Raw genomic sequence first — 27,983 nt, 5'->3', positions numbered from 1 at the left:
CACAGCCCCGGATGTTCCTGGGCCCCTGTTCTGCGGGAGTCATATAGTGAGCTGATGGTTCAGACGGATGAGGTGCTTCCCATCCGTGAAAGGAAGCAGGTCATTGGCACGGGGCCCCAGGGACCCATGTTAGGTCCTGGCGGGACCAAGGGCTCCTGGTTTCCTCCCGTAGCTTGTGGAAGGACAGGAGAAGCGCCCCCTCCGGACCGGGCCGCCGGGGAGGCTGAGTCGGCCGCAGTCCTCGGAGCAGCGTCGAGTGTTTTCTGTGATCGTGCTCGTTTCCTTTCCGTGAGATCTCACTGCTCCACAGATTCCCGGCAGCCGATGCCGTGTGTGGGAAACCAGAAATATTCTGCCCACGAGGGCTGAAGGTGCCGGTGAAGCTGGGCTTCTGTTTAATCGGAGCTTCCTGGCAGCCTAAGGAGAAAGGAAAGTGTGATCACTTACGTAATTTCTGCCGTGGGAGTTTGCAGACTAAGCCTGAGATTCTAGAAGAAATGTCACCGATGGGGGCTTGGCCATGGTGCTGCCACTGATGGAAGAGTGGCTTTGTTTCACCACACTGACCAGCAAGTCCACCGCTGTGTACATGCCCAGAAGAACCAAAAGCAGGGACTCATGGATACGGGCACACACGTTCACAGCAGCCTCGCTCACGATAGCACAGAGGTGAGCGCATCCCAGCGTCTGTGGACAGATGTGTGGGTGGACACAGTGTGGTCCTTCTGTACAGCGGAGCACGATAGATACAGCCTCGAGGAGGAGGCGCGTCCCAGCACCTGCCGCAGCATGGATGGACCTGAGGACGCTGGGCTGGGTGAAACCGGCCAGTCCCAGAAGGATACAGGCTATGTGATTCCACCTACACGAGGCCCCTAGAGTCATCAGATCCATAGACAGGAGGTGGAGAGGCTGGTGCCAGGGGCTGGGGCTGGGGCAGGGGAATGGAGAGTGAGTGTTGATGGATGTGGGCTTTAGCCTGGAGAGATGAGGGAGCTCTGGGGATGGGCTGTGGTGGTGGCCGCACAGCACCGGGAGTGTGCTGAATGCCAGGGAGCTGTGCACTTAGAATGGTTATGGCGGTCAGTTTCCTGTCACATGCATTTCACCACAGTGAGACCCAACAGGCAGCTTGTTAGGAGTGAGCCACACCCCAGACCGGAGGGGCAGGGTGCTCGGGGTGACTGCTCCAACCCTGCCCTCACACGGCCTCTGTCCTTCGGTCGCTCCTGCCTTCCTCAGGCCCTTCGTCCACCAGCTGGTCCTGCACCTGCGGCCTGAGCCCCCGAGGCCTCCTGCCAGCTCTGGCCGAGCCTCAGGAAGGATGGTTTAGGCGCCGGCTGTTGTTTGTGCCCTGTAGTGGGGAGGTTGGGATAGTGGAGGCTGCCCAGGGCTCCGTCTCATCTGCCAGTCCGGCAGGGACCCAGTTCACTTCCTTGGCAGGCCAGGGGAGCAGCCTCCCGGGTGAAGCCCACGTGTCTGGGAAGGAGGAGGAGGACCTGTGGTTGCAGCGGGACCAGGACATTGCCGGTTCCTCCTCCTCCTCCTCCCAGGAAGCATGGGCTTCGTGCCCAGGGTGGGTGGCCAGCGGGTGCCCTGTGCACTGACCACACTGCCGTGGCGGGAGCTCAGGGAGATGCCTGGTCTGCAGATGGGGCAGGCGATGGGCTGTGAGCTGAACGAGGAGCACGGGTGGCAGAGCCAGGACCCGCTGCGGTGCTCACTGGGCTCTGCCCGCTCATCCCCCACTTGCCCATGTGTGTTGCTCCCCCCATGCTGAGCTTTGCCAAAGGCCCCACTAGAACACCCTCCCCCTGTTGGCCTGCAGCTGCTCACAGAGGCAGCAGAGGGTGGCGAAGGGCCTGGGTGCAGGGGAGGAGGTGAGAGCTGCAGCTGGGGGCAGACATTGAGGGGCTCCCGTGCGAGGTCAGGTCTGGGGCTCAGAGCCAGGCCTCAGCCTAAGTCCAACCCTTCTGACAATTAGGGTTTTTATCTTTTCCCTCCAAATTGTTTACAAGCCGCTCTCAGCAGATCACCTTCTGAAGGACTGGGGTGGAAGTCAGCGGGTGATTACCAGCACCGGGTAATTGGCTGTGCTGAGAGTCCTTCATCTGTTGATGAGGCCTGAGGTCAGGGGAGCTTTAATGAGGGCGTGCAGGCCTCGAGGTGGTGCGGGATGTGCAGGAGGGTGGCAGAGCCGCCGGACAGACGGATGGTGTGTGTCCGAGCTCTCGCTCCCCTATCGCATGGTGACCATCCTCACCTCTGGGTGACATGAGACTGAGGTCAGGGTTCTGGGGACTGGCCCAGAGTCACACAGTTGTGGCTGGTGGAACTGGGACCCAACTCGGGCTCTGCCAGACCCCTGTGTCTGCTGCCTGGGCAGGCATGGGCATGCACGCCTGGCCCACGAGCCCTTGTCCTTTGTCTAGAGATCGTCCAGTTGTCTCTGCTGTCCCCCCAAGTATAGATGTGCCCAGGGACCCACTGCTGAGCACCTCGATCTCCCCCAGCCTGTCCCTGCTGCTGCCACTTGGACTGAAGCCATGTCTTGCAGTTGGGGTAGAAAACCAAACTCAAAGGCGGGACCTGGGGTTCCGGGCTCCCCAAAGCTGATATCCCTGAGCATGTCTGCAGCCTCTTGGAGGCTTGGGGCGTCCTCTGGGAAGCAAGGGCCATGGCCCTGTCTGCAAGTGCCCCACACGGGGTGCCAGTCCCCGCGGCTCTTGGACATGGCACAATGGAGGTGTCCCCAAGCAGCCACTGCTGTAGGCACTGTGTCCAAGGGATCGACGTCCTTTTGGTTCCCGGGCGCATCTGCAGGGAAACAGATGAGAGCAGCTTTTTAGAGGAGAAGGGAAGCACGGGGCCCTGCTGGTGCCTGTGGGGCTTGAGGGGAGGCGGAAAGTGGCTGCGGCTCTCCTGGGGGCCAGGAAGAGGCCCCTCCCTGCCGCCCCCACTCGGCAGGACTCTGGGGAAGGGGAGGCACTTTGCTTCTCTCACGAGGAACTGGGTTTGGACCTGGAGCCTGCCCATGGCCTGGTTTGCCAGATGCCCCTCAGTTCTCAAGGACGTCTTGGGAAGGACTTGGGTCCTCAGACAGGGTTGGAGTTCAAGAGGGACTGAGAGCCGGGCGCATGTGGCAGGAGGAGGAGATCCACATCTTTGGTTTCACTCCGTGAGTCCCCCCTGGGCGATGCTTGTGTGCCCGGCAAAGCTCCTTACAGCCTGAGACCATGTGCACGTCCATTAACCCGCCCGACCTTTTCATGGACTTGGTAGGTCACCATAGCCACCACCCTACAGACAGCAGGTCGAGGCTTGGAGAGCAAGCTTGTGCGTGTGCACATGCTCTGGACCGCAGAGTGCCAGCTCCAGGGGCCGTGCCCCGGGCCCCTCCTAGGAGAGCCACCCTGGAGCCTCAAGGAGCAGGGCCTGGGCAGAGTTGCCCCAGCTGGGCTGGTCCCTTGCTGGCAGGTCCAGGGAAGCCCTGCATGGCGTCCTGGGGCAGCAGCTGTCTGTCCTTCCTCCTGGATCCAGTGTGTGTGTCGGGCCCAGCCTCTCCTGTGTTGTACGGGTGTGCGGCCTGGGTCTCCCTCCGGAGCTCTGCGTCTTGTCTCTGTTCAGGGACTGTTCCAGACAGGTGGGGCAGATGTCAGCCTTGCTGGGTGCCATCAGGACCATCTCCTCCTCACCACAGGCACAGCCCCTGGAGCCCAGGAGTTTAGCCCAGGGTGATCCGGTCTCAGCCTTGGCCAGATTAGGAAGGGGATGCTGTCCCCACCCTGCTGACCAGTGGAGACTCTCACATGCTGTCCTCCCTGGCCACTGCAGGCCACCTGCCCTTTCTCTGCTATGGAACCACAGAGGCTGTTATCTGGGGTGTCATGGGAGGAGCCCCTGACCCTTGCTGGAACCAGGACAGGCATGACTCCTCCCAGTTCCCTCCTCCCCTGGCCTTGCACGTGGAGCTGCCCAGCAGGGTCTCAGGCCAGGAAGGCCAGCCCCGGAGCTGTGCGGTGGCCTCAGTGCCATCTCCTGGGTGCCAGTGTCCCGGCTCCGCTGCTTTGACAGATGTGCTGGCTCACAGGGCGTGTCCCACTGGGGAAAGCTGTGGCCCTTCCCTCAGGCCCTGGTGAACCCTTGCTTAGCCTCTGGGCAGGGCCCTGAGTGGAGGCTGTGCAGCATACGGCCACTGGGGGGTGGGAGGGGGGTTGTGGGGGGCGTTCGCTGGGGCCCATGGCGCAGGTGGGTGGGCTCACTCGCAGGCTGGCTTTGCCGTGGACGCCTTGGCTGTGGGGAGTTTCCACTTCTGGTGAAGCCTGGCCGTGGGGCATGTGCTGGAGGGGCCTCCAGGGGCTCCGCCCTGTGACCCTGGGCCACTCCCTCTCCCCCTGCAGCTGCAGCAGACGAGGCCCGGGACACTCACTCCCCATGGTGGAGCACTCAGCTCTGCAGAAAGGGAGCTCCCGGGGTCCTGTCCTACCCCCATCCTGTTCTCATCCTTCCGCTGCTCCCGGGCACTGGTCACGGACAGCAGCATGGCCTCTGTCCTCCTTGGGCCTCAGTTTCTTTGTCTGCTCCAGGCTGCCCTCTCCCACCCATGTGCCTCTGCCTGCTTGGGAGCTGCTTTCCTGGAATAGGTGGGACACAGCCCCGCAGGCCCCTCAGCGTCAGGTGTGTATAGGTGCGTCCAGCCCTTCAGCCCTCCTGCTGGCCCTGAGCAAGGTGCCCAAGGTCAGGCCCTGCTGAGGGCGGGGCTGGGAGGTGTCACCCTCGCCTGGGCTTGTCACAGAGGCAGGTCCCACAGCCCAGCTGTGTGCGGCAGGCAAGGCCACGGACAGGAGATGGGAAGGCCGAGCCTCTGCCTCTGCCTCTTGGTGGGCCTGGTTCTGCCCTGCCCCGGCCCAACAGGCACAGCCCGAGCTGCCTCGCTCTCCTCCCTGAGCCATTTCCTTCAGCCAGGAGAGGTATTGATTGAATTTTGAGGCCGGACGATCTATAAATATGCATGAGGACTGGCGGTTATTTAACTGTGTTTTCCATTCCCCTCTTGTCGCTGCTTCCTTCCAGCGCTTTCTCTGCTCAGCACGCGCATCAGGCACAGGGGGACAGGCGTCTCCCTCCCCGAGTGTTGCCTGGGCCTTGCTGGAGGCAGCCTCCTCCCTGGCAGGGACCTTGAGGGTGTGGCCCCTCAGAAGCCACTTCCTTTGCCCGGGGCAGCCAAGGGCCCATGGCACCCAGCCCCTGCACGCACCAGGGTGTGTGCTCGTGGCTTTCCTGCCCTCTGCTCCAGGTCTTATGAGCATTTTGGCCGGAAGGGAGGTCCTTAAGGTGAAACTCGCCACACTCACCCTCACAGATGGGAAGCCGAGGCCCAGAGAGGACGGAGACCTGCCGGCAAGTTAGGGGCAGAACTCACAGTGGGAACAGAGGTGGAGCCAACGCCAGCCACCACCCAGCCTCTTCCTCCAGGACTTGGGCTGCAGACAGTCCCCTGAACATAGAGGGAAACGGGCAGTCGAGGCCGAGGCCTCCTGGGAGGCACAGGTGTGGGCTTACAAGGCAGCCTGGGAGCACCTGCACCCTCTCTGGGCCTTGTCTCTCGCTGTGCAGACCCCTCCAAGACCCCTGTGTCTGAAGGTGGGGCCCTGTCATCTCCAGAACCCTAGGCCCAGCCTGGAGGGGAGCTTGGACAGACAGTAGGCCTGCAAGTGGCTGGGGATCTGCCCTGCCTGTCCCAGCATTCTGCTGCACCCACCAGCCGGCTCTTCTGTTTAACTGCGCTAGTTAACAGCACCAGAGCCCTGCTCACTCTGCAAGTGAAAGATTTTTGTTGAGTCAATGATTGCACCATCGCATCAAAGGAAGGCTCCAAACTTTTCCTTTTGATATTCTCGTCAGTGTCTCAACAGTTTTCTCAGCTGTGAATCAAACAAGGCAACAAATTTTAGCAAAAGATTATAGCCATTTTTCCCCTTTCTTCCTGGAAGCTGTCATCTAACAGCCGATTCCAGCAAGGTTGCTCGATCTCCCATCTGCTTGAGTTGAGTGGTGCCAGCCCCCAACGGTGCTCCTGCTTGCTGGCACACACAGTGCGCAGCGCCTTAGGTGGGTGGGGTGCACGGGGCCAGGGGCAGCACTGGAGGGGCTTCTCCCCATGCCTGGAGCCTCACACCGATCTCCTGGGCCGGCAGCTAGAAGTGGGTTCTGTGAGCGGGAGGTGTCCTGCCAGAACGCACAGAGGGCAGGGGTGGCCCTGAGCAGATGGACAGATGGGGCCTAGGAGGAAGTGATCTTGCCTCCTGGGCTGCAGAGCCCACCCCACATCCACTGCCTCCTGGCCCCAGTGCAGAACCCGCTGGCCCTTCCTCTGAGCTGGAGGCTTGGTGTGTCCGTGGTGGGAAGTGCTTGGGTCTTTGCGTAGGAGGATCTTGAGACTGCACTGGCCTGTGCCTCATCTGGGATGCCCCCGGACCACCTCCTGCCCTGGTGGTCCCTCCCCCGCTGCCTCCAGACTTCTCAGGCAACACTCTGAGCCCCTTGGTGCCCCCAGCCACAGCCACGCCATGCAGAGCCCTAACCCCGGTCTGCGGCCCAGCGCCACCACCTTCCCCGCACCTCTGAGGGGTCGCTTGAGTGCTGCGTGACTGTTCTTCTCCAGAAAGCAGCAGAATGCATGAAAGAGGGCTCACAGAGCACCAGCCGGGCATGGCACCCCATTTCGTCTGCAGATGGCCGCTGACCTCACCCTCCTTCCCTTCATCTCCAGGGTGGGCCCAGCAGCAGCAGCACCTCTCCCACACCCTCCGCTGCTCCCAGGATGCAGCTGCGACCCAGGAAGTGAGAGGGGGCCTCTCCACGACTTGGAGAAGGGTTCCAAGCCCTTTCCTGGGACCTACTGGCTCTTACTTGATGCGTTATTTTAACCACTCTAGCAACCTGGTTTTAAGCCCATAGGAGAACATCCTAGTTTAGTAAGTGTTAATAATCATCATCCATTCATTCGACAAACACGTCTTCCACATGGGGCCTGTGCCGAGACAGTCCTCGGTACTGGTGGTGCGGTGGTGGACAGCAGTCCCTGTCACTGCGGAGCTGGACTTCTGGAGGGGAGGACGCCTACTGAGATGAGTGTTTAGGCTGATGGGGGTGTCCTGCCGGCAACAGCAGTCACCCTTGGCAGCCGGCCTCTGCTGGGCCCCTGCTGAGCAGGCGCCAAGGCACCGTGCTGCTTCCCTGCTCTGCAGGGAGAGGCGGAGGCCTGGCCCCTCGCAGCCGCCATCTAGCGGGACGGTCACGGTGTCCACTGTCTCTCCCAGTGGCCGATGGCCCAGGCGAGGGGCTGCCCGTGCCCGTCTCCCTCTGCTCCCGGCTCCCTTGGTGGCCACCGCACTGTGTACTTGCAGGGGGTGCCAAGCCACAGAAGCCAGGCCAGCCGGTCCCCTGCCTGTCAGCTGCCTCACTCACGGGGACTTTGTCCCCATCAGCTGCAGAGGTGGCCTGCAGGCTCCGAGAAGCCACCAAGGCAGGGCCCCGTGGGCACACCCTGACGTCACCTGGTCCTGCAGACTGTGGTCACTGCACTTGGTGTCTGGGCCCAGCTGGCAGGAGTGGGACAGGGCCGACGGGGTGGGGGGTGATGGTCAGGCCACTGTGCCCTAGAGGCTCTTCTGGCTGTGGAGGAGGAGGAGGGTCTTGGGGGCAGGAACCCCCTTCAGCCTCACATTCCCCAGCCCAAGCAGGATACAAGTAAGGACATTTCCTTACGGAGCCCCAGAGTTTCTCCTTCACCCGGGAGCTCCCTCCAGGCAGCCCCTCTCAGCCCTTGTCCTCCCCTGGAGAGATGCTCTTGAAGTTGAAATCGTGGCACATGCAAAGGAAGCGGCTGGTTTCAGCCCCGCAGGCTCTGGTGGCTGCGTCCACACTTCCTGCTGTTTCTCGCTCCCCACCCGGCCCGCCCTTTCTAACAGCTCTATTGAAATGCGACGCACATTCCATGTAACTCGTCCCTTTGAACGGGGCAGTTCAGCGGCTTTTATGTCCACGGCTAGTGCAACCATTGTCACCTTTCGCAGAACGTTTTGATCACCTCTCAAGGAAGCCAGAACCCTCTAGTTATCCATCACCCTGTTGTCTCCTGTGCCCCCAAACCCTCAGCCACCAGTCGGCTACTGCCTGCCTCTGTGGGTCCGTCTGTTCCGAGCATTTCCTAGAAAGGGAGTCCCGTGGCCTGTTCTGAGCATTTCCTGGGAGGGCAGTCCCGTGGCCCATTCCTAGCATTTCCTGGGAAGGGAGTCCCATGGCCCGTTCCGAGCATTTCCTGGGAAGGGAGTCCTGTGGCCTGTTCTGAGCATTTCCTGGGAAGGGAGTCCCGTGGCCTGTTCTGAGGATTTCCTGGGAAGGGAGTCCCGTGGCCTGTTCTGAGGATTTCCTGGGAAGGGAGTCCCGTGGCCTTTGCGATTGGCTTTTCTCACTCCCCATGTTCAAGGTTCACCCATGTGGTCGCAGGTGTCAGTGGTGTGGCTAAAACACCCCACTGTGCACGGCCGCGTCTTACGTATCCAGTCATTGGCTGGTGGACCTTGTGTTCCTTCTTGTGGCTGAAACACCCCACTGTCTGCACGGCCACATATGATGTATCCAGTTATTTGGCTGGTGGACATTTGGGTGGTTTCCGCTTTGGGGCTGTTATGAACACAGCTGCCCTGAACATTCACAGACGAGTCTGTGTGGATGTGTGTGCGGTTCTCTCGGGGGTCTGCCTGGGACTGGGCCTGCTGGGTCACATGGTAACCATTTCACCATTGGAGGAACTGCCAGACTGTTCTCCAGGGCTGCCGCACACTAGGCTTCCAGTTTCTCCCCATCCTCACCAACGTGTTGTCGTGTGACTTCCCGGCTGTCCTGGGGGTGCAAAGTGATACCTCACTGTGATTTCGGTTTCTGTCTCTGGATGCCGGACGATGCCAAGCAGCTTTTCATGTGTTTACTGACCTCATAGAAGTCTCTCTTCAGACACCTTGCCCGTTGTGACACCGGTTCCTCATAGGAGTCTGTAGACGCCTTGCCCGTTGTGACACTGGGTCCTCATAGGAGTCTGCAGACACCTTGCCCGTTGTGACACCAGGTCCTCATAGGAGTCTGTAGACGCCTTGCCCGTTGTGACACCAGGTCCTCATAGGAGTCTCTGCAGACGCCTTGCCGTTGTGACACTGGGTTGTTTCAGCTGTGACAGTGATTTATGTGTTCAGGTGTAAGTTCTTTGGGTATAGATTTGCAGACATTTTCTCCCGTTCTGTGGCTTGTTTTTGCATCTCATTGGCATCCTCTGAAGCACAAGAGTTCTTAGTTTGGATGAAGTCTGATTACCTGTTTTTTTTCTTTTGTTCTTTGTGCTTTGGGCTAAGAACTCTTTGTTAAATCCAAGGTTAGGAGGTTCCTCCTGTGTTTTCTTCTACAGTTTTTACGGTTGGGCTCTCCGTGGGTCTTGGATCCATTGTTACTTAGTTTTTGTTTATGGTGGGAGGCGGGGCCCAGCTTCGTTCTTTGGCATGCGACAGCCCATTGTCCCAGCAGCATTTGTTGAAAAGACTATTTTTCCCTATCGAACGGTCTTAACACCTTTCTCAGCATCACTGAACATGGATGTGTGGTTGGTTCCTGGACTCTCCACTGTGTTGTTGGTCTGTACGTCGGTCCTCATGCCCGCGCCACACCGTCTTGATTGCTGTGGCTTTGTAGTAAGTTTTGAAATCAGGAGACTGAGTCTTCCTCCCGTGTTCCCCCCTTTTCAAGCCTGTGGTGGCTCTTCTGAGCCCCTGCAGTTCCGTGTGAGTTTCAGAATCAGCTTATCAGTTCTTCAGGAAAGCCTGCTGAGTCCTGGGATTGTACCGAATGCACAGATCAGTCCTGGGAGTCTCTGGTCCCAACAGCACCGGGTCTTCTGATCCGAGACATGGGATGTTTCCTGATCACCTAGATCCCACCTAGTTTCCTGCCATGCTGTTTTGCTGCCTGTGTGTTTGAAATGGCTCCTCTTGGTGGGGCGGGCGCAGGAGTGGTGCTGTTTGTATAGGACACAGGGCCGTCCTCCCGTCCCGACACTCGGCTGCCCTGGAGGCGGACCTCAGTGCAGGGCTCCCGTTACCCCTGCACTTCCAGCACCTGCTGAAGTGTGTGGCGCGCGGGCTCCGAGGCATGGAATGGTGTGCCTGCCTGTGCCGTCCAGGCTGTGGTCACAGCAGCAGCCTGGAAGTTTGGCTGTTGCCCCCAGCCACCTTGGGGCACGGTCCTGTCTCACTTGGAGCAGAGGTCCTGGGCCCCCAGGGGCTCAGACATGGCCTCCTCCTGGAGGGGCCGGGAATGTCCCCTCCACGTGCTGAGTGGGGCCCAGGAGGCCCCTCTGTGGGATGCCAGCTGCTCCCACCGTGAGTGGCGTCTCCACCACTGTATTCACAGCTGTGCTGAGGGCATCCCGGGCCTGGAAATCATGTCAGATGGACAGACAGGTGTGCAGGTGGACGGACCGAGGGAAGAAAGGAAGGATGGCAGGAATGAACCCGTGGAGGTCAAGAGCCTGGCCCAGAATCACAGTGGGGACGTGAGAGGGTGGGTGGTGCCCATTCTGCCCCTCCCATGCTGCCTCTAGCGGCTCTGCCTTCTCCAGGCATTAGGCAGGGAAAGTCCCCTGAACTTACAGAAAGGCAAGTAGCTGCCCGGAATGTTGCCACCTGCACAGAGCCCCAGCGCCCGTCTTCCCCTTTCCCTGGCCCTCCTGGGAGGTGGGTTGTCCACGCCACCAGTTATGGAGCCCAGGCTTGTTCTCCGCCCTGCTCAGCGGTGCCATTGGCAGGTGGCTCCAGCCCCAGCCCCGGGTGCCCAGTGAACGCTCTCCGTGACCCAGGGCCCCTGCTGCAGGTGGGAGCCGGGCCACGGGCACCTGCTTGGACCTTGGCCTCACACTGTGGCTCCAGGAGGGCAGGACCTGGTGGTGCATGCGTAGCGGCTGAGGGGGACAAGCCTGGGGGTTGGTCCCAGCCTGGACGCGGTGGTTTTGCACACACCAAGCCTTCGCCCCCAGCGGGGCCAGCAGTGCAGTACGCTGCACTGTTGGGGGCCAGAGGGTGACAGGGTGGTGTTTAAGAAGAACTGCTCAGTTTTATCTTCTCTCTGTTTTGATTTGGTCTCCTCCATCTCTACTGGCTCCTGCTTTTGGTCCTTAAATCCTCTGATATGCACAATTGTTTCTTGGACCTCAAGCCCCCCATCGGGGGGAAACCTCACCCCAGGATGATGGGCCAGTCACGGGGCACTCTGACTGGGGGCTGGGGCTGTGCCTCTGGCTCTCGATCCTGCCCGTGGAACGTTGAGCATTGCCAGGACATCCACCCCGGGGAACCTGACGTCCTCAGGCACTGCTGGGTCCAACGCCAGCGCTGGGCACGCCACCGCTGATCCCCTGCCCCTCCTGCAAGTGCACCTGTCTGCTAAGTGGGAGGACGCTGGGCCAGGCGAGGCCTCGCTGGGCAGCCTCCAGGATGGTCGCTACCTCCTCCCAGCTGGACGTCCCTTCAGGAGGTCAGCGGTGTTGAAGCCTGGGGAGGAAGAGGAGGGTGAGGTCTGGAGGAGGAGGGTCTTGCTGCTGTGGGTCAGAGGAGGGCTGAGTACATGCCGTGCGGCCTCGTCCTTGCCGCGGGTCAGCTGACTACAGCCCCGCCTGCTGTGCAGCCCCTAAACTAAGAACCATTGTACATTTTTAAAGGGTTGAAGAAAATCAAAAGAAGAATATTTTGGGACACACGCGAGTTATCTGAGATTCAGATTCGTGTTTCCGTGCCTGCACCTCTGTCAGCGGGGCCCATGCTGGCCTTGCAAGCCCTGCGGCTTTCTGGGTGCAGCTGCAGCGCTGCGTGGTTAGGACAGGGGCAGGGTGACTGCACAGCCCCATGACTGGCTGGTCTCCGCAGGAGGCGGCCCCACCCTCTGCCCGCATCCTCCCTGGCTCCTCGAGGCTCCGTAGGATGGTGAAGAGGTTGAGATGCCGTCCAGCCCACAGAGGCCCCGGAAAGCCGGTGCCGCCCATCAGAGGGGCCTCCTGAGTGCGTGTGGGTGGCTGGATTCTGCACACTGGGTTATCTTACCCCGGCTGTGAAAGCTGGATGAAGTAGCAGTCCTTTCAACCCCAAGAGTCTGTGATTCAGCCAGAGTTACAAGATGTCTCTTCATCCTCTGAGGTTTACAAGGTCCTCAGGAAACCTGTGAAGAGCTGCGCGGATCCTCTCCCGCCCCGGCCCAGCGGCGGGGCTGCCGCCTCCCTCTCCCCTGGGCCTGAGTGGGTGGATTTCCTCTCCCCTCCTCCTTCCCAGGAGAAGCACAGAGGGAGCAGCCAAGCGAGCCATGTCTGCAAACCCTGTTTCCCTCTGCGGCGGCCTCTGCCATCGTGCCATGGGGCCAGAGGTCCCTGATCCAGGTCAGCGTGTCCATCTCCACTGTCCTCTTCCATGAGGGGGCGGCAGGGCCAGCGGTTAGCTTGTGTGACGTGACATCAGGGGGATGTCTTAGAGTCCGGGGTGGCACCAGGAGGGGTGAGGTCTCTTCCCTTCTTCCCCATCCCCTCCTCTCTCCCTGTTGGAGGCACATTTTGGGCTGTGGGACCATGATTGCCCACGGCTGACGGGCTCCAGCCCCAGTGAGGCCCCCAGGGCACAGCCGAGGCCAGGCCTCACCGTCCTTCAGGGACTTGGAGAGCAGTGGCCCACAGCAGCCTGAGCTCCTGGGAGGCTGGAGGCTTACTGCGCCCGGTCTCTTCACCTCGTGGAGTGTGTCCACACCGGCCTCTCCTGAGAGCGTGGGGTGACCTGAACACAGGACGTTTCCCTATTCCCCTTTGGGAGATAGGACAGTGCGTGGGCAGAAGCCTCAAGGGTGGCGGGAGCTCATTGCCAAAGGGAAGGAGGCCATTGCTATGCATGGGGCTGGCCTGGCTTGCTGGCCGGCACTCCTCATTCACGGGGGCTGGTCGTGTCTGTGCCTGAGGGACCAGGTGCCCATCCAGTCTCATTGCCCCACAGCTCACAGCCATGAGCTGCAGAATCTCAGCACTTGGCAGGAGCCCTGGCCCGCGTGTGTGTGTGCCGCTGGCCCCAGCCCTGGCACATGTATATATGCGTGTGCCATTGGCCCCAGCCCTGGCCCGTGTGTGTGTGTGTGTGTGTGTGTGCGTGTGTGTGTGTGAGCGTGCGTGCACGCCTCTGGCCCCAGCCCTAGCCTGTGTGTGTGTGTGCGCGCTGCTGGCTCCGGCCCTGGCCTGCGTGTGTGTGCCTGTGCTGTTGGCCCCGGCCCTGGCTGGTGTGTGTGTGCACCGCTGGCCCCGGCCCTGGCCCGTGTGTGTGCACCTGTGCCGCTGGCTCCAGCCCTGGCCTGTGTGTGCGTGCGTGTGCTGTTGGCTCTGGCTCTCGCTCTGGTTCGTGTGTGTGTGTGTGCCGCTGGTCTTGGCCCTGGCCCGTGTGTGTGTGCACTGCTGGCCCCAGCCCTGGCCTGTGTGTGTGTGTGTGCGCACGCCGCTGGCCCCGGTCCTGGCCTGTGTGTGTGTGTGTGTGTGCGTGTGTGCGCACTGCTGGCCCCAGCCCTGGCCTGTGTGTGTGTGTGTGTGCGCGCCTCTGGCCCCGGCCCTGGCCCGTGTGTGTGTGTGTGTGTGCGCGCGCGTGCGCGTGCCTCTGGCCCCGACCCTGGCCTGTGTGTGTGTGTGTGTGCACCTCTGGCCCTGGCCCTGGCCCGTGTGTGTGTGTGTGTGTGTGTGTGTGTGTGCGTGCGCGCACCTCTGGCCCCGGCCCTGGCCCGTGTGTGTGTGTGTGTGTGTGTGTGTGCGCGCACCTCTGGCCCTGGCCCTGGCCCGTGTGTGTGTGTGTGTGTGTGTGCGCACCTCTGGCCCCGGCCCTGGCCCGTGTGTGTGTGTGTGTCTGCTTGCTTGGCGTGCGCGTGCCTCTGTGGCCGACCCTGGCCTGTGTGTGTGTGTGTGTGCACCTCTGGCCCTGGCCCTGGCCCGTGTGTGTGTGTGTGTGTGTGTGCGCACGCGTACGTGTGCGCCCCTGGCCCTGGCCTCTGTGTGTGTGTGTGTGTGTGTGTGTGCGTGTGCGCCTCTGGCCCCGGCCCTGGCCTCTGTGTGTGTGTGTGTGTGTGTACGCGCACGCACGTGCATGTGCGCCTCTGGCCCCGGCGCTGGCCTGTGTGTGTGTGTGTGTGTGTGTGTGCGTGTGCGCCTCTGGCCCCGGCCCTGGCCTCTGTGTGTGTGTGTGTGTGTGCACCTCTGGCCCTGGCCCCGGCCCTGGCCTCTATATGTGTGTGTGTGCGTGTGTGTGTGTGTGTGCCTCGTCCCGGCCTTGGCCCATGTGTGTGCGCCTTTTCATGTGTTTATCAGCTTTTTGGGGGTCTTTCTTTGGGAAGTGTCTGCTAACATTTTCTGCTGATTTTTGGAGTGGGTTGTCTGACATACCCTTGGTTATTTCTGATTTCTTCGTATGTTCTGGATCTGAACCCTTTCTCAGAAATGTGATTTTCGAACAGCGCCTCCTGCTCTGTGGGTGCCTTTCCACTGTTTCGGTGGATGAAGTTCTTAATTTGTATTAGGTCAGTTGTACTCTTTTTTTTTTTTTCTTTTACGGCCAGTACTTCCTGAACCCTGTTTGAGAAACCTGTGCCTACTCCCAGGAGACAGAATGTGGTAGAACTGATATTTGTGTGTGGTGTGAGGTCGAGGTCTCAGGGGTGTGTAGTGACCCTGCACCTCCCTGTTGTGGGCGGCTGTCCCCTGCTGTGGGGGGCTGTCCCTGCTGTGGGCAGCTGTCCCTGCTGTGGGGGGCTGTCCCTGCTGTGAGCGACTGTCCCCTGCTATGGGGGGCTGTCCCTGCTGTGGGCAGTTGTCCCTGCTGTGGGGGGCTGTCCCTGCTGTGGGGGGCTGTCCCTGCTGCGGGGGGCTGTCCCTGCTGCGGGGGGCTGTCCCTGCTGTGGGGGGCTGTCCCTGCTGCAGGGCTGTGTGGTGCTCGTTGCTGGGGGTCGGTCACCCACCACAGGTCAGCAGGCTGGGCCTCCAGGCGCACTCCTCCCTCAAGGAGGCCATGCATGTCCCGGCCCTGGGTTTCATGGGAATGTCAGGTCGCGAGGCGCATTCCTGAGCCACCCACGCTGGTGCCAGGCTCCCTCGCCTTCCATCTCTGTGTGGTTGACCTTGTTTCTCTTGTGGCACAGGGCACCTTCCAGGCTGGTAGGGAAGAGATGGGAACATGGCCACACGGGCTCCCAGTCTCATCCCAGCCAGGAACCTCAGAGGAGAGGAAGCCTCCCTCCCGGGCACTGAGTGTGGAATTCCGGGAAGCACCGCACTTGGCTGAGCAAGGGCCGCGTGTCCCCTCGCACCCTGTTCCTGTGGATAGGCAGAAGGGACCCAGCAGGCGGCCAGGCCTTGGTCCTGCACCTTTCCACAGGGCACAGGGAAGGAGCCACTCCTTCAAGGAGAGATGGCTGCCAGGCAGCCTCAAGAAGACAAAAGAACTGAGCACTGTGCTGTGTGTGACCCATGCTGCGTGTCTTCCTGGGCCATGGTGACCGATGCTGCGTGTGACCCATGCTGCGTGTGTGCCTGGGCCATGGTGACCTGTGCTGTGTGTGTTCCTGCAGGGTGACTACGACCAGAGCAGGACCAAAGTGCTGCACATGAGTCTGAACCCCACCAGTGTGGCCAGGCAGCGCCTGCGCGAGGACCACAGCCAGTTGCAGGCGGAGTGCGAGCGACTGCGCGGGCTCCTGCGCGCCATGGAGAGAGGAGGCACCGTCCCAGCCGACCTTGAGGCTGCCGCCGCAAGTCTGCCATCGTCCAAGGAGGTGGCAGGTAGGCACCCCCCCCACCCCCGGCCCCCGCCATCCTCGACCTTCCGTGGGTAGGTCCATCCGCGCGCCTTTGGGGCAGCCTCAGGCCGTCACCTGCCTGTCATCCCTAGAGGGTTTGTCCTCCCCTGTGGGCAGCCGGGCCTGGTGGTTGCTGGGGCGGAGCACCCTGGCCCTGTGTCCCCGTGGCCCCGTGGGGTTGTGCAAACAGGTGGAGCCATCCGAGTCTGCAGGCAGCTGTGGAGAAGCAAGGGGCTGAAATCTCAGGCCCTTAAACAAATTCGTATCATTTGTCAGTTGATATGTACCCTATTAATCACAAGTAAATCCAATCCTCCATGAAAACAAGTCCATCTCTCACCAGCTTAAGTGTGCTTCATGGCGTCCAGAGAGCCCTTCACGGCCAAGGCCTGTGGCACCCCAGGGAAGAATGAGGTCTCCACAAGGCCCAGCGGGGCCTGCCCGCACCCTCCAGGTCTACGTGAGGCCCACGGCCTTTGGAACGCTGGCCTATCCCCTGATGTGGTGAGGTGGTGCTGGGGTCTGCCCACGCCAAGCCTCGGAGGGTGCTGCCGGGGCTGTGTCCACTCTGCAGGGTGCCCCTGAAGGAGCAGGGCTGGGAGCCCAGAGTCACTGTGCAGTCTGCACCCCTAGGGAGGCTGTGGGGCCCAGGAGACCCCTGCCCCCTGTGTTGCTCTCTGCTGTTGGAGGGAGCTGGGCACTGCCCCACGCTCCTGGTTCTGGGGGGACCTGGGGGAGGGTTCCCTGTCCAGCCCTTAGCAGCAGCCTGGAGCGTGGCCCGGCGTCCCCTTGCTCCTGTGTCTGAGCCACCCGGCCTCCAGCCCCCTCCCTTGGCGGGGGGTATCTGCAGCATCACCCGAGTCTGAGCCACCCGCCCATCAGCCCCTCCCTTGGGGGTGCCTGTAGGGTCATCTGTGGTGGGGCCTGGAGGCTGCTGCTTTCCGGCCTTTGGCATCTCGCGTTGGTTTCAGACTCGCTTTTCATCCGATGACACCCTCTCCTGTTTCTTCCCACATACTTGTCGTCGCGCCCTGTACCATGGGAGAGCATTCCCCGTGAGCGTGCAGGTGCAGAGGTTGTGTGGCGGTCACTTGTCCCCTTCCCACAGCCCAGCACCCAGGCTGATGTATCAGGAGTGATTGTCCTCTGCACTGCTCCTTTGTGGGGAGGGTCTTAGATAGGGTCTTCCCTCTTGTACCCCACCCCCATAAGCCAAGACTGCCCTGAGTCTGGGTGCTCCCTGCCAGCAGGTAGGGGCTTGGTGGCTGGCTAGCAGGTGGTCTGCCCTCCTGGAGTAGCACAGTGGAGTTGGAGGACAAAAGCCAGAAGGGGGGGGCCTGTGTTGCCAGATTGAGGGGCAAGCTGATGGCAATTGGGGGCTCCTTTCCAGCTCCCCACCCACACAAGGGCTGCTCCCGGTCTCCACTGTGGCTGTGAGGGCCTGAGCCCCCATGTCCCCAGCCCCCCTTCCGGTCCAGCCATGGCTCCCTCTCTGCCCTGCATTCTGCAGGTGTTATTGGCAAGTTTCGGAGCTGAGCATGCAGACTTGGAGAAATATTTTTAGGTGGCTCTGCACCCTGGGAGAGGATTTGGGAAGGGGCCTTCTGTCCCCTGCTGTCATGGGCCTGTGCCTTGGCTGTGCACGCATTCGCTTGTCTGTTCGTTCCCCTGTTGTCTGGGTCTCTGCCCATCTCAGGTTCACCCATCTGTTCGTCCACCTCTTGTCTGGGTCTCTGCCCATCTCAGGTTCACCCATCTGTTTGTCCACCTCTTGTCTGGGTCTCTGCTCGTCTTGGGTTCGCCTGTCTGTTCCTTTCCCTGTTGTCTGGGTGTCTGCGCGTCTCGGGTTCGCCTGTCTGTTCGTTAACCTCTTGTCTGGGTCTCTGTGCGTCTCGGGCATGCAGGTGGTCGGCATCTGGCTGTGACAGGTGTCCCGGGCCTTGGCTGATCGGGAGCGGGGGGTGTGGAGAGGTGTGTCCGAGCTGACCATGGAGAAGTCAGGGCCAGCGTGGTCTGGAAGCAGGAATGGGAGGATGAGCAGAGGCCTGGGATAGGCGGGGCCGTGCCACATGGCGCCGCCAGGAGGTGAGGATGGGTCAGGCATCTGGGCCCCAGTGGCTGGTGCAGCTCGTGTCTGTGCCCCCGAAAATCACAGTGGTGGTGGTGGCCTCTGTTTTATGTAAGGCCTAACCCCACAGAGGGAGAGGATACAGAGGCAGACTTTCGGAATCTGGAATGGGCGGGTGAGCAGTGAAAGGACTGAGTAGACTTGGGAAACTGGAATCTAAGCCGGTGGTGGGTGGAGCTGAGAACCCACCTGAGTTATACCTCAAAACTCCAACGCGGCCCAGGAACTGGCTGCAAGTGGCGTTAGGGGAGAGATGCCACTGACTGAAGCACAGTGGATCTGGAGGCTTGAATGCTGAATTAAGAGACGGGTCCCCGGGACCATCCATCTGTGTGTCCTGGGCAGTTGCCCCTCCCCAGGAAAGATGAAAACTCCAAAACAAGCCAGCAGTTTATTCTTGGAGCAGTGATCCTTAAAGTGCAGTCCCCAGGCCGGCCGCTGCCTCCCTGGGAGCCTCTTAGAAATGTGGATTCTCGGGTCTCGTCTCAGACTTGCTCGGCCAGAGGCCTGGGGTGGCCGGCAGTCTGTGCTAGGCAGCCCTACAGACCACGCGGATGCTCTGTGAGTTTGTGGACCGCTGCTCTGGAGAGGGCTGGTGAGGTCCCTGGACAGGCCCGAGTCAGGACAACAGGCCTGAACTGAGCCCGGGCTGAAAGATGCAGGTGTGAGCCTGGATCGCACGCCCCCGCCACGTGCCCTGCAGAACGTGGGCAGCAGGTGTGACCCTGTAGATCACAGTCGAAAGACCTCCCTGTGGATCTGAGCAGCCCAGAAGGACCTGATGTTGGCAGTTCCCCAGCTCAGCGGCTCCCATGGATCGCTCCCTGGGGAAAACCGTGACAGGCGGCTCCACGCTTCTACCCGGAGTATCCCTAGGCCCCTAGTGCCCTCCCCTAGTGAGGAGCTGATACCCAGGGATTGTCAGACGGCCCAAGGGAAAGGACAGGAAACAAGCAGGGAAAACAGAGCAAAGCGAACTGCAGAGAAACACAGCGTCAGCGGGAAGGGAACCCACTGTCCCAGTGAAGAAAACCTCTAAAAACTGTCTCCTGGATCACCTCAGAAGAAGACAGGGCTTCAGCAACCAAACAACAGAGCAGCTTAACACACGCCAAGAGAAAGCAGTGAGCAGCGGGGAGGCAAAAGTAGGGAACAGTGAGTGGAAATCTAAGAAGATTTGTAAGATAATGTTGAGAAAGTCTGAAAGTAAAGACAACGTGATGGAAAACAGGAGGAGAGAGATAAGAACATTAGAGGCACAGCCCACCGTCTGAACGACAGGAACACGGAAGGAGGGAACAGGGAAAAACAGCAGCTGACACAGAAGTGCCTCAAGGACGTCTCCCTGAAGGAAGGACGCAGCTCCCTGCCTCCCGGGAGAGGCTCAGACTGGGCTGTCTTTGGATGGAGATAGACCCACACAGTGCGCGGCAGCGTGAAGACTCAGGACACACGATGAAAGGAAGACCCTGAGAACTTCAGAGAAGAAACACAGAGGTCACTGGTCAAAGGATCCGGGATCAGTCGTCTAGCGTTTCCTAGCAGCAGCACCTCCGAGTTTCTAGCAGAGTGACCTGCATCTCGGGATCTTTTAGCCCCCCAGCCCCACATCAGGTCTGAAGGAAGAAGTACGGGCATCTGCAGGGTTCAAGGCCTTGACTACCCCGCACCGTCTCTCAGGAAGCTGGCAGAGGATGCGCTTCCGAAGGATGAGGGACTAAACCAGGAAAGAGCGTGGCTGTGGCATGCGGAGGAGGCCTCAGGACTGGGGAGCAGCAGGCAGGGGCCAGAACGGGCCAGAGGTTCTGGGATATAGAGCAGAGAAGGAAGCCCCCGGCCTGGGGAGCCTCCAGCGGGGGCTGGAACCCACCAGAGGTTCTAGGACAGAACCTGGTGCGGTGGGTGTCATGATGCAGACTGGAGCTTTCCACACATGTGTGCCAGGCATGGGCTGCTATGGAAGTTGGTCCCTGAGTCGCTTTTTGGCAGCCTCCTCCTTCCCTGCGTGCCACACACATTTCTCAGGTTTTAGGTTTGCCACCCCACACCAAAAGACTGGGAAGCACCTGCGTAGACAGCTGGCAAAGAGGGACGGCTGACAAGAGCCAGGAGCACCTAGAAAGCTGAGTGCGTGGGAAGCAGGACGATCGTTGGCTCCAGGGACAGCAGAGTTGCACGAGAAGCAGCAGCGTCTGTGTGTTCTGAGCTGGCCCGAGCAGCTTCATACAGTCGTAAGGGAGCTGAGGCCTGATCTGAACACAGCCCTGAGCCTCATGTTAAGAAGGGGGACAGGGAGGAGGGAGACGCATGTTGTAGGGTGGGAGGGAGGGAGAGCTGAAGCCTCGCTGTCTCTCGGGAAGTCAGCAGGACGCCCGAGCCCTTGAGTCCACAGAATGTGTATTCCAGAGAAATGCAGTTAATACTGACATGATTGGCTGAGAGGTGAACATGGTGGACTCTGGAGAGAAAGGAAGGAAACGAGAAGTGTGGAGACTGCTGTTCCCTGACACACCCTACAGAATTCCCGGGCTCTTAACTCATGTGCGTGAAAATCTAAAGTTAAAAAGAGAAAAGTCCAGGTCACACCGCTTGCTGCCAGAGAGGGCCGTCCCCTCCCTGTTCTCCAGATGAGGAGCAGGGGCGTGCCTGCAGTGTCAGCAGACCCTGCACATGGACCCCACGGTGCGCCCTCGCTCCTGTGACTGTGGGTGGGGTGAGGAGTTGAGGGTGTTCCCACAGTGTCAGCAGACCCTTGACACGGACCCCCACGATACACCTTTGCTCCTGTGACCGTGGGTGGGGTGAGGAGTTGGGGGTGTTCCCACAGTGTCAGCAGACCCTTGACATGGCATCCCATGATGCGCCCTCGCTCCTGTGACCGTGGGTGGGATGAGGAGTTGGGGGTGTTCCCACGGTGTCAGCAGACCCTTGACGTGGACCCCACGACATGCCCTCGCTCCTGTGACCATGGGTGGGGTGAGAAGTTGGGGGTGTTCCTGCGGTGTCAGCAAACCCTTGACATGGACCCCATGATGCACCTTCGTTCCTGTGACCGTGGGTGGGCTGACTGCGCAGTCCCTGCAAAGGGTGGGATGGCAGGTGTGAGCCTGAGACAGAGACGGATGCTCCTCCCCCGCCTGGCTGGCCCTGAGCATGGCTTAGGGGTGGGTCTCCTGAGTCAGGAGAGGCCAGGGTAAGTTGTGAGGGCTTCAGGCCAGCAGTTCTGCAGATGGCAGGCCTGTCACTGGCTAAGGGTGAGCTGAGTGGCCTGAGGCAGCGCCCAGTGTCCCACCAGGGAGCCATTCCCAGGGGAGTCCCCTCACACCCTGATCACCCGGCATCTTGGGGGTCAGCAGATGTCTCTTCCTGTTCTGGGGAATCAGGGCCCCCAAGGAACAAGGTGAGGGGACGAGACGGGATGAGGCAAGGGGACACGTGGTGGTGGGGTGGGCGAGGGGATGCAGCAGTGAGGGTGGGCGAGCAGACTTGGTGGGGGGACAGGGCGATGGGACGTGGCGGTGGGGATGGGGCAAGCAGACGTAGCAGGCAGCCGGGGCGAGGGGACGTGGTGGTGGGGATGGGGTGAGGGGACGTGGCAGTGGGGATGGGGCGAGCGGATGTGGCGGGGGGGTGGGGCGAGGGGACGTGGTGAGGGAACGTGGCGAGGGGACATGGCAGTGGGGCTGCAGAGTCAAGAGCTCCCTTTCGTGTTTGCCACGGCTTCCCCAAGGGCTGTCTCTGGTGTGGGCCCCAGACCTCTGGCCAGAGAGGACACAGAAACATGTAAAGAGGCCCCTGCCCTCGGGGATCTGAGTCACTGCTTGGAAGGTCAGGCGGGAAAACCCTTGTGATTTTCCTGGTTTCTTTGACAAGGCAGTCACTAAACAACCCTCGCCATCAGCACGGGCCCTTGGCCGACAGGAGCCCCCAACCCCAGCCTCCCGTGCTGGCTCTGGCTCCTCACTCAGCCCCCCTGCCACGTCCAGGCTGGGCCAGGGAGATTGTTAATTGCAGCTTAATTAGGGAATGCATTAATATTAAAATAATCTTATCAGAGCAGCACATTGAAGGTGATCAAATTTGTCACTGCCTGTGTGGGCACAGCTGATCCTAGAGGTGTCTCTGGGGAGGAGGGAGGAGCGAGGAAGAGGGAGAAGAGATACAAGGGAGAAGAAGGGAGGAGGTGGAAGAAAAGAGGGGAGGAGGGAGGGGAAGATGGTTGGCCACCGAGTTCTTCTGCCTGGAGCCCACCTGCTCTGCCCCAGGGAGGAGGGTGCCCTCGGTGGGAGGCCTGGTTTGGTGTCCCTGCCTGGGCTGAGGATGAGAGCAGTGACTGCCTTTCTGTTTTGTCCTGTGCACTGCTTCTCTCTGTATCGGCGCGTGTCCTCTGCAGTCTCAGGACTCACACTCTTCCTGCTTGGCTGGCGCTGGCCCTAGAGGTGGCCTCAGTGAGGTGCCCTAATGGCCGCTCCGTGGAACACCAGGACAAGCACTGTGGAGAGCTGCCCATTGGCCTGGCAGTGCCAAGCCAGCTGTGCCCTCCCGCGGCCAGAAATCAGTGCCCAGCTCTCACGTGGTGCAGGCCTATGTTTACGTCATGCCCCCACCCCGTGCCACCTGGGCAGGGCCGCCACCTGCCCCCGCCTCTGTTTGCTCAGTACAAATACTGTGCGATGTCGACAGCTGAGTGGTTCAAGTGGGATGGGGGTGCCCCTGTTCGGCAGTTAGTGGGAGTTGGAGAAGAAGGGCTGTATCTGAGGTGCAGGACCATGCCTGTTTGGCATCCTGTGTGTGGCCCAGTCCTGTGCCAAGCAGAGATCCTCTGTCTGGGTCCTGCCATCTAGGGACCGGTGGGTCGTGGGGAGCAGTGTCAGGCGTGGCAGGAGTTCCGTCGTGGGCTCCTCTAGGGACCGATGGGTCGTGGGGAGCAGCAGCAGGCATGGCAGGTGTTCTGTCATGGGCTCCTCTAGGGACCGATGGGTCGTGGGGAGCAGCAGCAGGCATGGCAGGTGTTCTGTCATGGGCTCTGCCTGTAGTGCTGGAGTCAGAGAAGTGATGTGACGTTGGCCAAGGCCTCGGGCACGAGTTGGTGGCTCTCCACTGCCTGGGGAAGTAGCTGCCCCCCACGTGCTGCCCATTTTTTAATTGGATTGTTAGTATTGAGTTTGGGGTGAATCCAAGTCAAATATATAACTGATAAATATCTTCTCCCAGCCCGTGACGAGCCTCTTCATTTTCTGACCGTGTGTTCCTCAGAGCAAATGCTTTTCATTTGGGTGCATGCTAATGATCAATTTTTCTTTTATAGGGGCCAGATCCGGAAACTCTGCATAATCCAGGCCAAAAATATTTTTTCTTGTTTTCTACTAAAAGGTTTTAAGTTCACATGTAAATCTGTGACCCATTTTGAGTTAGTTTTTGCCCATGGTGTGAGCTTGAGTTCAAGCTACTTCTCTCTTTTTTGTTTTCATATGGATGTCCAATTGTGCCATTATTATTGAACTGACTGTCCTGCCACCATTGAATTATGTTTGCACCTTTGTCCAAAACCAGTTGGCCATGCGTTATGGGGGTCTCTTTCTATACCGTCTCGTCTGTTCCCTTGATCTAAGCGTCTGTCCCTTTGCTGTTAATAACACCCCACGGTATTGATTACTGTAGCTTCATAGTAAGTCTTGAAAGCAGCGCAATCCCCCACTTTATGCACAAGATTTAGATTCAGCTTGTCTTTACCTACAAAACGCCTGCTCAGATTTTTATAGGAATTACTGAATCTGTCGATCAGTCTGGGGAGCATCTACATCTTGGTTGCAGTGAGTCTTCCTATACATGAACACGGTGTGTCTCTCCATTTATTTACGTTCTTCTTACTTTCTTTCATCCGCGTTTTGTGATTTTCACCGCACCCACCCACCCCTTTTTCATTAGAAATACACATGGTTTTGTTTTATTGTTAGTGTTGGAGCTGTGTAATTGTAGGCTTGTTTTTATGGGTTCCAGGTGTTCAGTGCGTGTGTGTAGAAGTATGATGGACGTTTGTGCTGGCTTTGTAACCCATAACCTTGCTGAACTCACTTCTTAGATCTGGGTTAGTTGCTGTTTTGATTTTGTTTTCTAATCCTTTGCAGTCATAGCATCTGTGAATAGGGACAGTTTTGCTTATTTTGTTAAGATCTGTATGTCTTCTATTTTGTTTTCTTGCCAGATTGCCCCGTCTAGGACCTTAGTACGGTGCTGAGTAGGAGATGGGGGAACGGAGATCCTGGCCTTTCTCCTCACCTCCGGGGGAGAGCAGTCCGTCCTCCTCCATGAGGCGTGCTGCTAGCTGCAGTTTATTTGTGGTTTTTCCTTATCAAGCTGAAAACGCTCTTTCTATTCTTAGTTTGCTGAGAGTGTTTATCATGTAGGATGCTGGCGTCTGTCAGATGCTTTTCCTGCATCAATTGATGGGATCATACGTCTTTTCTCCCTTGTACCGTTAGTGCGGTTGACGGTGTGTCATTGTGATTTTTTTGGGAAGTTTCCAACGTTGAACCAACTCTGCATTCCTGGAATAAACCCCCCTTGGTTATAGCATAGTATTTTTTACATGTTGCTGAATTCATCTTGCTGACATCGTCAGTAATCTTCGTGTCTGTGTTCATATTGGTCTGTAGCTTTCTTGTACTGCCCTTGTCTGGTTGTGGTATAGACGTAATGAATGAAGTGAATTGGAAAGTGTTCCCCCTTTTATGTCCTAGAGATTATGTAGATTTGGTGTTACTTCTTTAAACGTTTTGTAGAATTTGCAGGTGAAACCATCTGGGCCTAGGGATTGTGGTTGTGGCAGGTTCTAATCGTTACAGGCATAGCGAGTTCTCTCATCTCAGCTGAGTGTTGGTAGAGTGTAGGTTTTGGGGTTTTTTGTTGTTGTTGTGAGGAACTGGTTCATTATATCTAAGTGGTCAAGTGTATGAGCAGTGAATTGTCTGTGCTCTTGCCTCGCTGATTTTATCGTGCCCGCTGGGTTCGTAGCAGTACTCCCTCCTTCCTTCCTGATACTGACAGTTTATGTCTTTTTTTTCTTTTTTCTTTTTTTGTCTGTTAGCCTTTCTGGAGATGTATAAATTTCACTTATCTCCTTAGTGACCTAGCTTTTGGTTTCTTTGCTATTTTGCTGTTGCTGTTCTGTGTTTCCTTCCTTCTCCTGCTTTAGTTTTAGTTTGCTCTCCTTTTTTTTCTGGCTTCTTCAGGTGGAAGATGAGATTGCATATTTGAGATCTTTTCTGTTTTCCAGCATAAGCGTTCCGTGTTAGGAATTTGCGTCTGAGTGCTGTAGTAGCTGCATTTCACACATTTTGATATGTTGTATTTTTATGTATGTTCAGTTCAAAACATTTTCAAATTTCCATTAAGATGTACCATAGTTTGAACGTGGCCTCCAAAGTCCACGTGTTGGAAACTTCATCCCAGCGTGATGGTGTTGGGAGGTGGGGCCCCATGGGAGGCGTTGAGGTCACGTGGGCTCCACCTCGGTGATTGGATTCGTGCCTTTATAAAAGGGGCTTCCGTTAGTTGGCTCTCTGTATCTGCCCTTCTGCCTTCCACCATGTGATGGCGCCTCAGGAACGCCCTTGCCAGAACCTGGTGCCTTGATCTCGGACTTGCCAGCCTCGAGAACTGTGAGCCTATAAACCTCGGCTCGTTATAAATCAGTCTCAGGTATTCTGTGATAGCACCGCAGATAGACTAAGATGTCTGCTGTGATCCATACAGATTAAGAAGGATGCTTTTTAATTTCAAAATGTCTTTCCCTGATTTTCTGGGTAATTTCTGTTCCTGATTTGTTTAATTTCATTATGTTGAGGGAACGTACTTGCTACAATTCACTTTCTTTCCAATTTAAAGTTTATTTGGTAGCTGATAATTTGATAGCAACCTCAAAACGTTCCACATGCACCTGATAGGTATGTGTGTTCTGCCGATTAATAGATGTATTTTGGCCATTTATAGTTAATGTAATTTTTTATGCATTTGGATTAAGGTCCATTTTATGATTAGTTTTCTGTTTGTCCTCCATTTTTTATTCCCGTTTTCTCTTTCCTACCTATTTCAGGTTATTTGGCCTTTTTTAGTACTCCATTTTGATGTATCTGTGTCTTTATTATATCTATTTGTATACTTTTAAAGTTATTTTTCTGTGGATTACAGTGTGCAAGCTTAACATTTCACGGTGCACTTATAATTAATGTTTTATCACTTCAGGTGGAAACGTCAGGATCTCACCACAACGTAGGCTTCTCCCTGCCTCCCTTTATGTTGTAGTAGTTATGCGTACTTACTCTCTATATGTGGAAAATCCCACCAAGAAATATTACAATTCTTGCTCTTAACTGTCATGCCTATTTTAAAAAACATAAGAGGCAAAAAGTAGTTTATGGTTTTGCCTAGATTTAAAAAATGCTCTTCCTTCTTTCCTGACGTTTCCAGGTTCCCCTGGGATCGTTTCTGGTTTGACAGGACTTCCTTCGAGACTTCTTTAGTGTAGCTTCTCTTAGCGTTTGCTTGCCCTGCAGTGTTCTCACCGCACCTCGTTACTGAGGGATACCATTGCTGGATACGGGGTTCTGGGAGAACGGTTCTTGTCTCCCAGCATTTTAAAAATCAACACTGTTTCCCCATCTTCTGGCTTCTGTGGTTTCTGATGAGCAATCTGCAGTCACTCAGAGAATCTCCCCTTTCCCCTCCGTGTAGACGAGAGAGGCTTTCAGACACTGCAAGTGTGATGGTGTTTTAAGTTGAAGGATGGGAAGGAATTCATGTGCACACATTGTCTGCTGGGTTCCAGTGTGTGTAGGCGTAAAGCCTGCCGCCCTGCCGCGAGAGGGACTCCTGCGGTGATGTGCTTTCTGCACCGAGCTTAGTGGTGCGGCATCATCTCTAAGATACTGTGAAAAGTTAAGTCTGTGTTTTCCAATCACTTGCTTCTTGGAGCGTCTTTAAAGTCTCACTCGATAATTCCAGCAACTCCGTCATCTTGGGCTTGGCGCCTGTTGGTCGTGTTTTTCCTGGCAGGTTTCTGTTTTCCCAGTTCTTTTCATGCTGCTTAATTTTAGATTGCATTCTGGATGCTTTGAATATCCTGAGATTCTAGGTCTTTCTTAAGTTCTCTGGAGAATGTAAATTTCTGTTGGTTTCAGCATTTCCTGATGGCAGTTCCATTTCAAGGTCTTTGCCGAGTTTCCCAGGACACTGAACCTTGTGTCCTCCACAGTCCTGGCTGGGTCCTGGTGTGGTCTAGCTCAGAGTCCACCTCTCACACCTGTGGGGTGCTGATTAGGGTCAGAGCCCCATGCCCAGCTTAGAGAGCACCTTCCAGAGCCACTCTGTGACCCGGGGTTCCCTTCACTGCCCTCTGGCCACAGAGCCAGGCAAGGCTTGCCCGCTGTGCTGTGCAGTCAGTCCCACGGCCACAGCCGCCTTCACAGCCAGCTTCAGCCATAGCGTTGGAACGGGGCAAGACATGCCCCACGCACCCTGTCCAGAGGGAGGGGCCTACTCTAGGGCTCCAGACGTCTGTCCAGCTGTGGCTGTACCTCTGCAGGATTGCCCGGGTGCAGGGTGGAAGAGCGCAGGATTGCCCGAGTGCCAGGGTGGAAGAGCGCAGGATTGCCCGGGTGCCAGGGCAGAGGAGCGCAGGATTGTCCAGGTGCCAGGGCAGAAGAGCATGGGATTGCCCGGGTGCCAGGGCAGAGGAGCGAGGGATTGTCCAGGTGCCAGGGCAGAAGAGCACGGGATTTCCCGGGTGCCAGAGCGGAAGAGCTTGGGATCGCCCGGGTGCAGGGCGGAAGAACGCGGGATTGCCCGGGTGCCAGGACGGAAGGGCGCGGGATTGCCCTGGTGCCAGGGCGGAAGAGCGCGGGATTGCCCGGGTGCCAGGGCGGAAGAGCGCGGGATTGCCCGGGTGCAGGGC

At 58.1% G+C, this 27,983-nt stretch overlaps 1 protein-coding gene across 10 annotated transcripts in view; it reads left to right on the top strand.

Annotated features, from left to right (window-relative positions):
• Positions 1-27,983, top strand: part of MAD1L1 (mitotic arrest deficient 1 like 1) — a 405,930-nt gene that overhangs the window by 273,210 nt on the left and 104,737 nt on the right. For 9 of the 10 annotated variants that reach the window (XM_032145960.2, XM_032145959.2, XM_058434334.1 and 6 more), the window contains one exon: positions 15,676-15,886. In XM_032145960.2, coding sequence (XP_032001851.1) covers positions 15,676-15,886 — 211 coding nt within the window. Of the gene's footprint in view, positions 1-12,447; positions 12,473-15,675; positions 15,887-27,983 lie in introns of those variants that run through there. The other variant, XM_032145969.2, reaches the window with a different exon arrangement.

This window comes from Hylobates moloch, unplaced genomic scaffold (genome assembly GCF_009828535.3).
Source record: "Hylobates moloch isolate HMO894 unplaced genomic scaffold, HMol_V3 SCAFFOLD_24, whole genome shotgun sequence".
NCBI classification, from domain to species: domain Eukaryota; kingdom Metazoa; phylum Chordata; class Mammalia; order Primates; family Hylobatidae; genus Hylobates; species Hylobates moloch.
The sequence above is the reverse complement of the archived record's forward strand: the minus strand, read 5'-3'. Positions and strand labels throughout refer to the sequence as shown.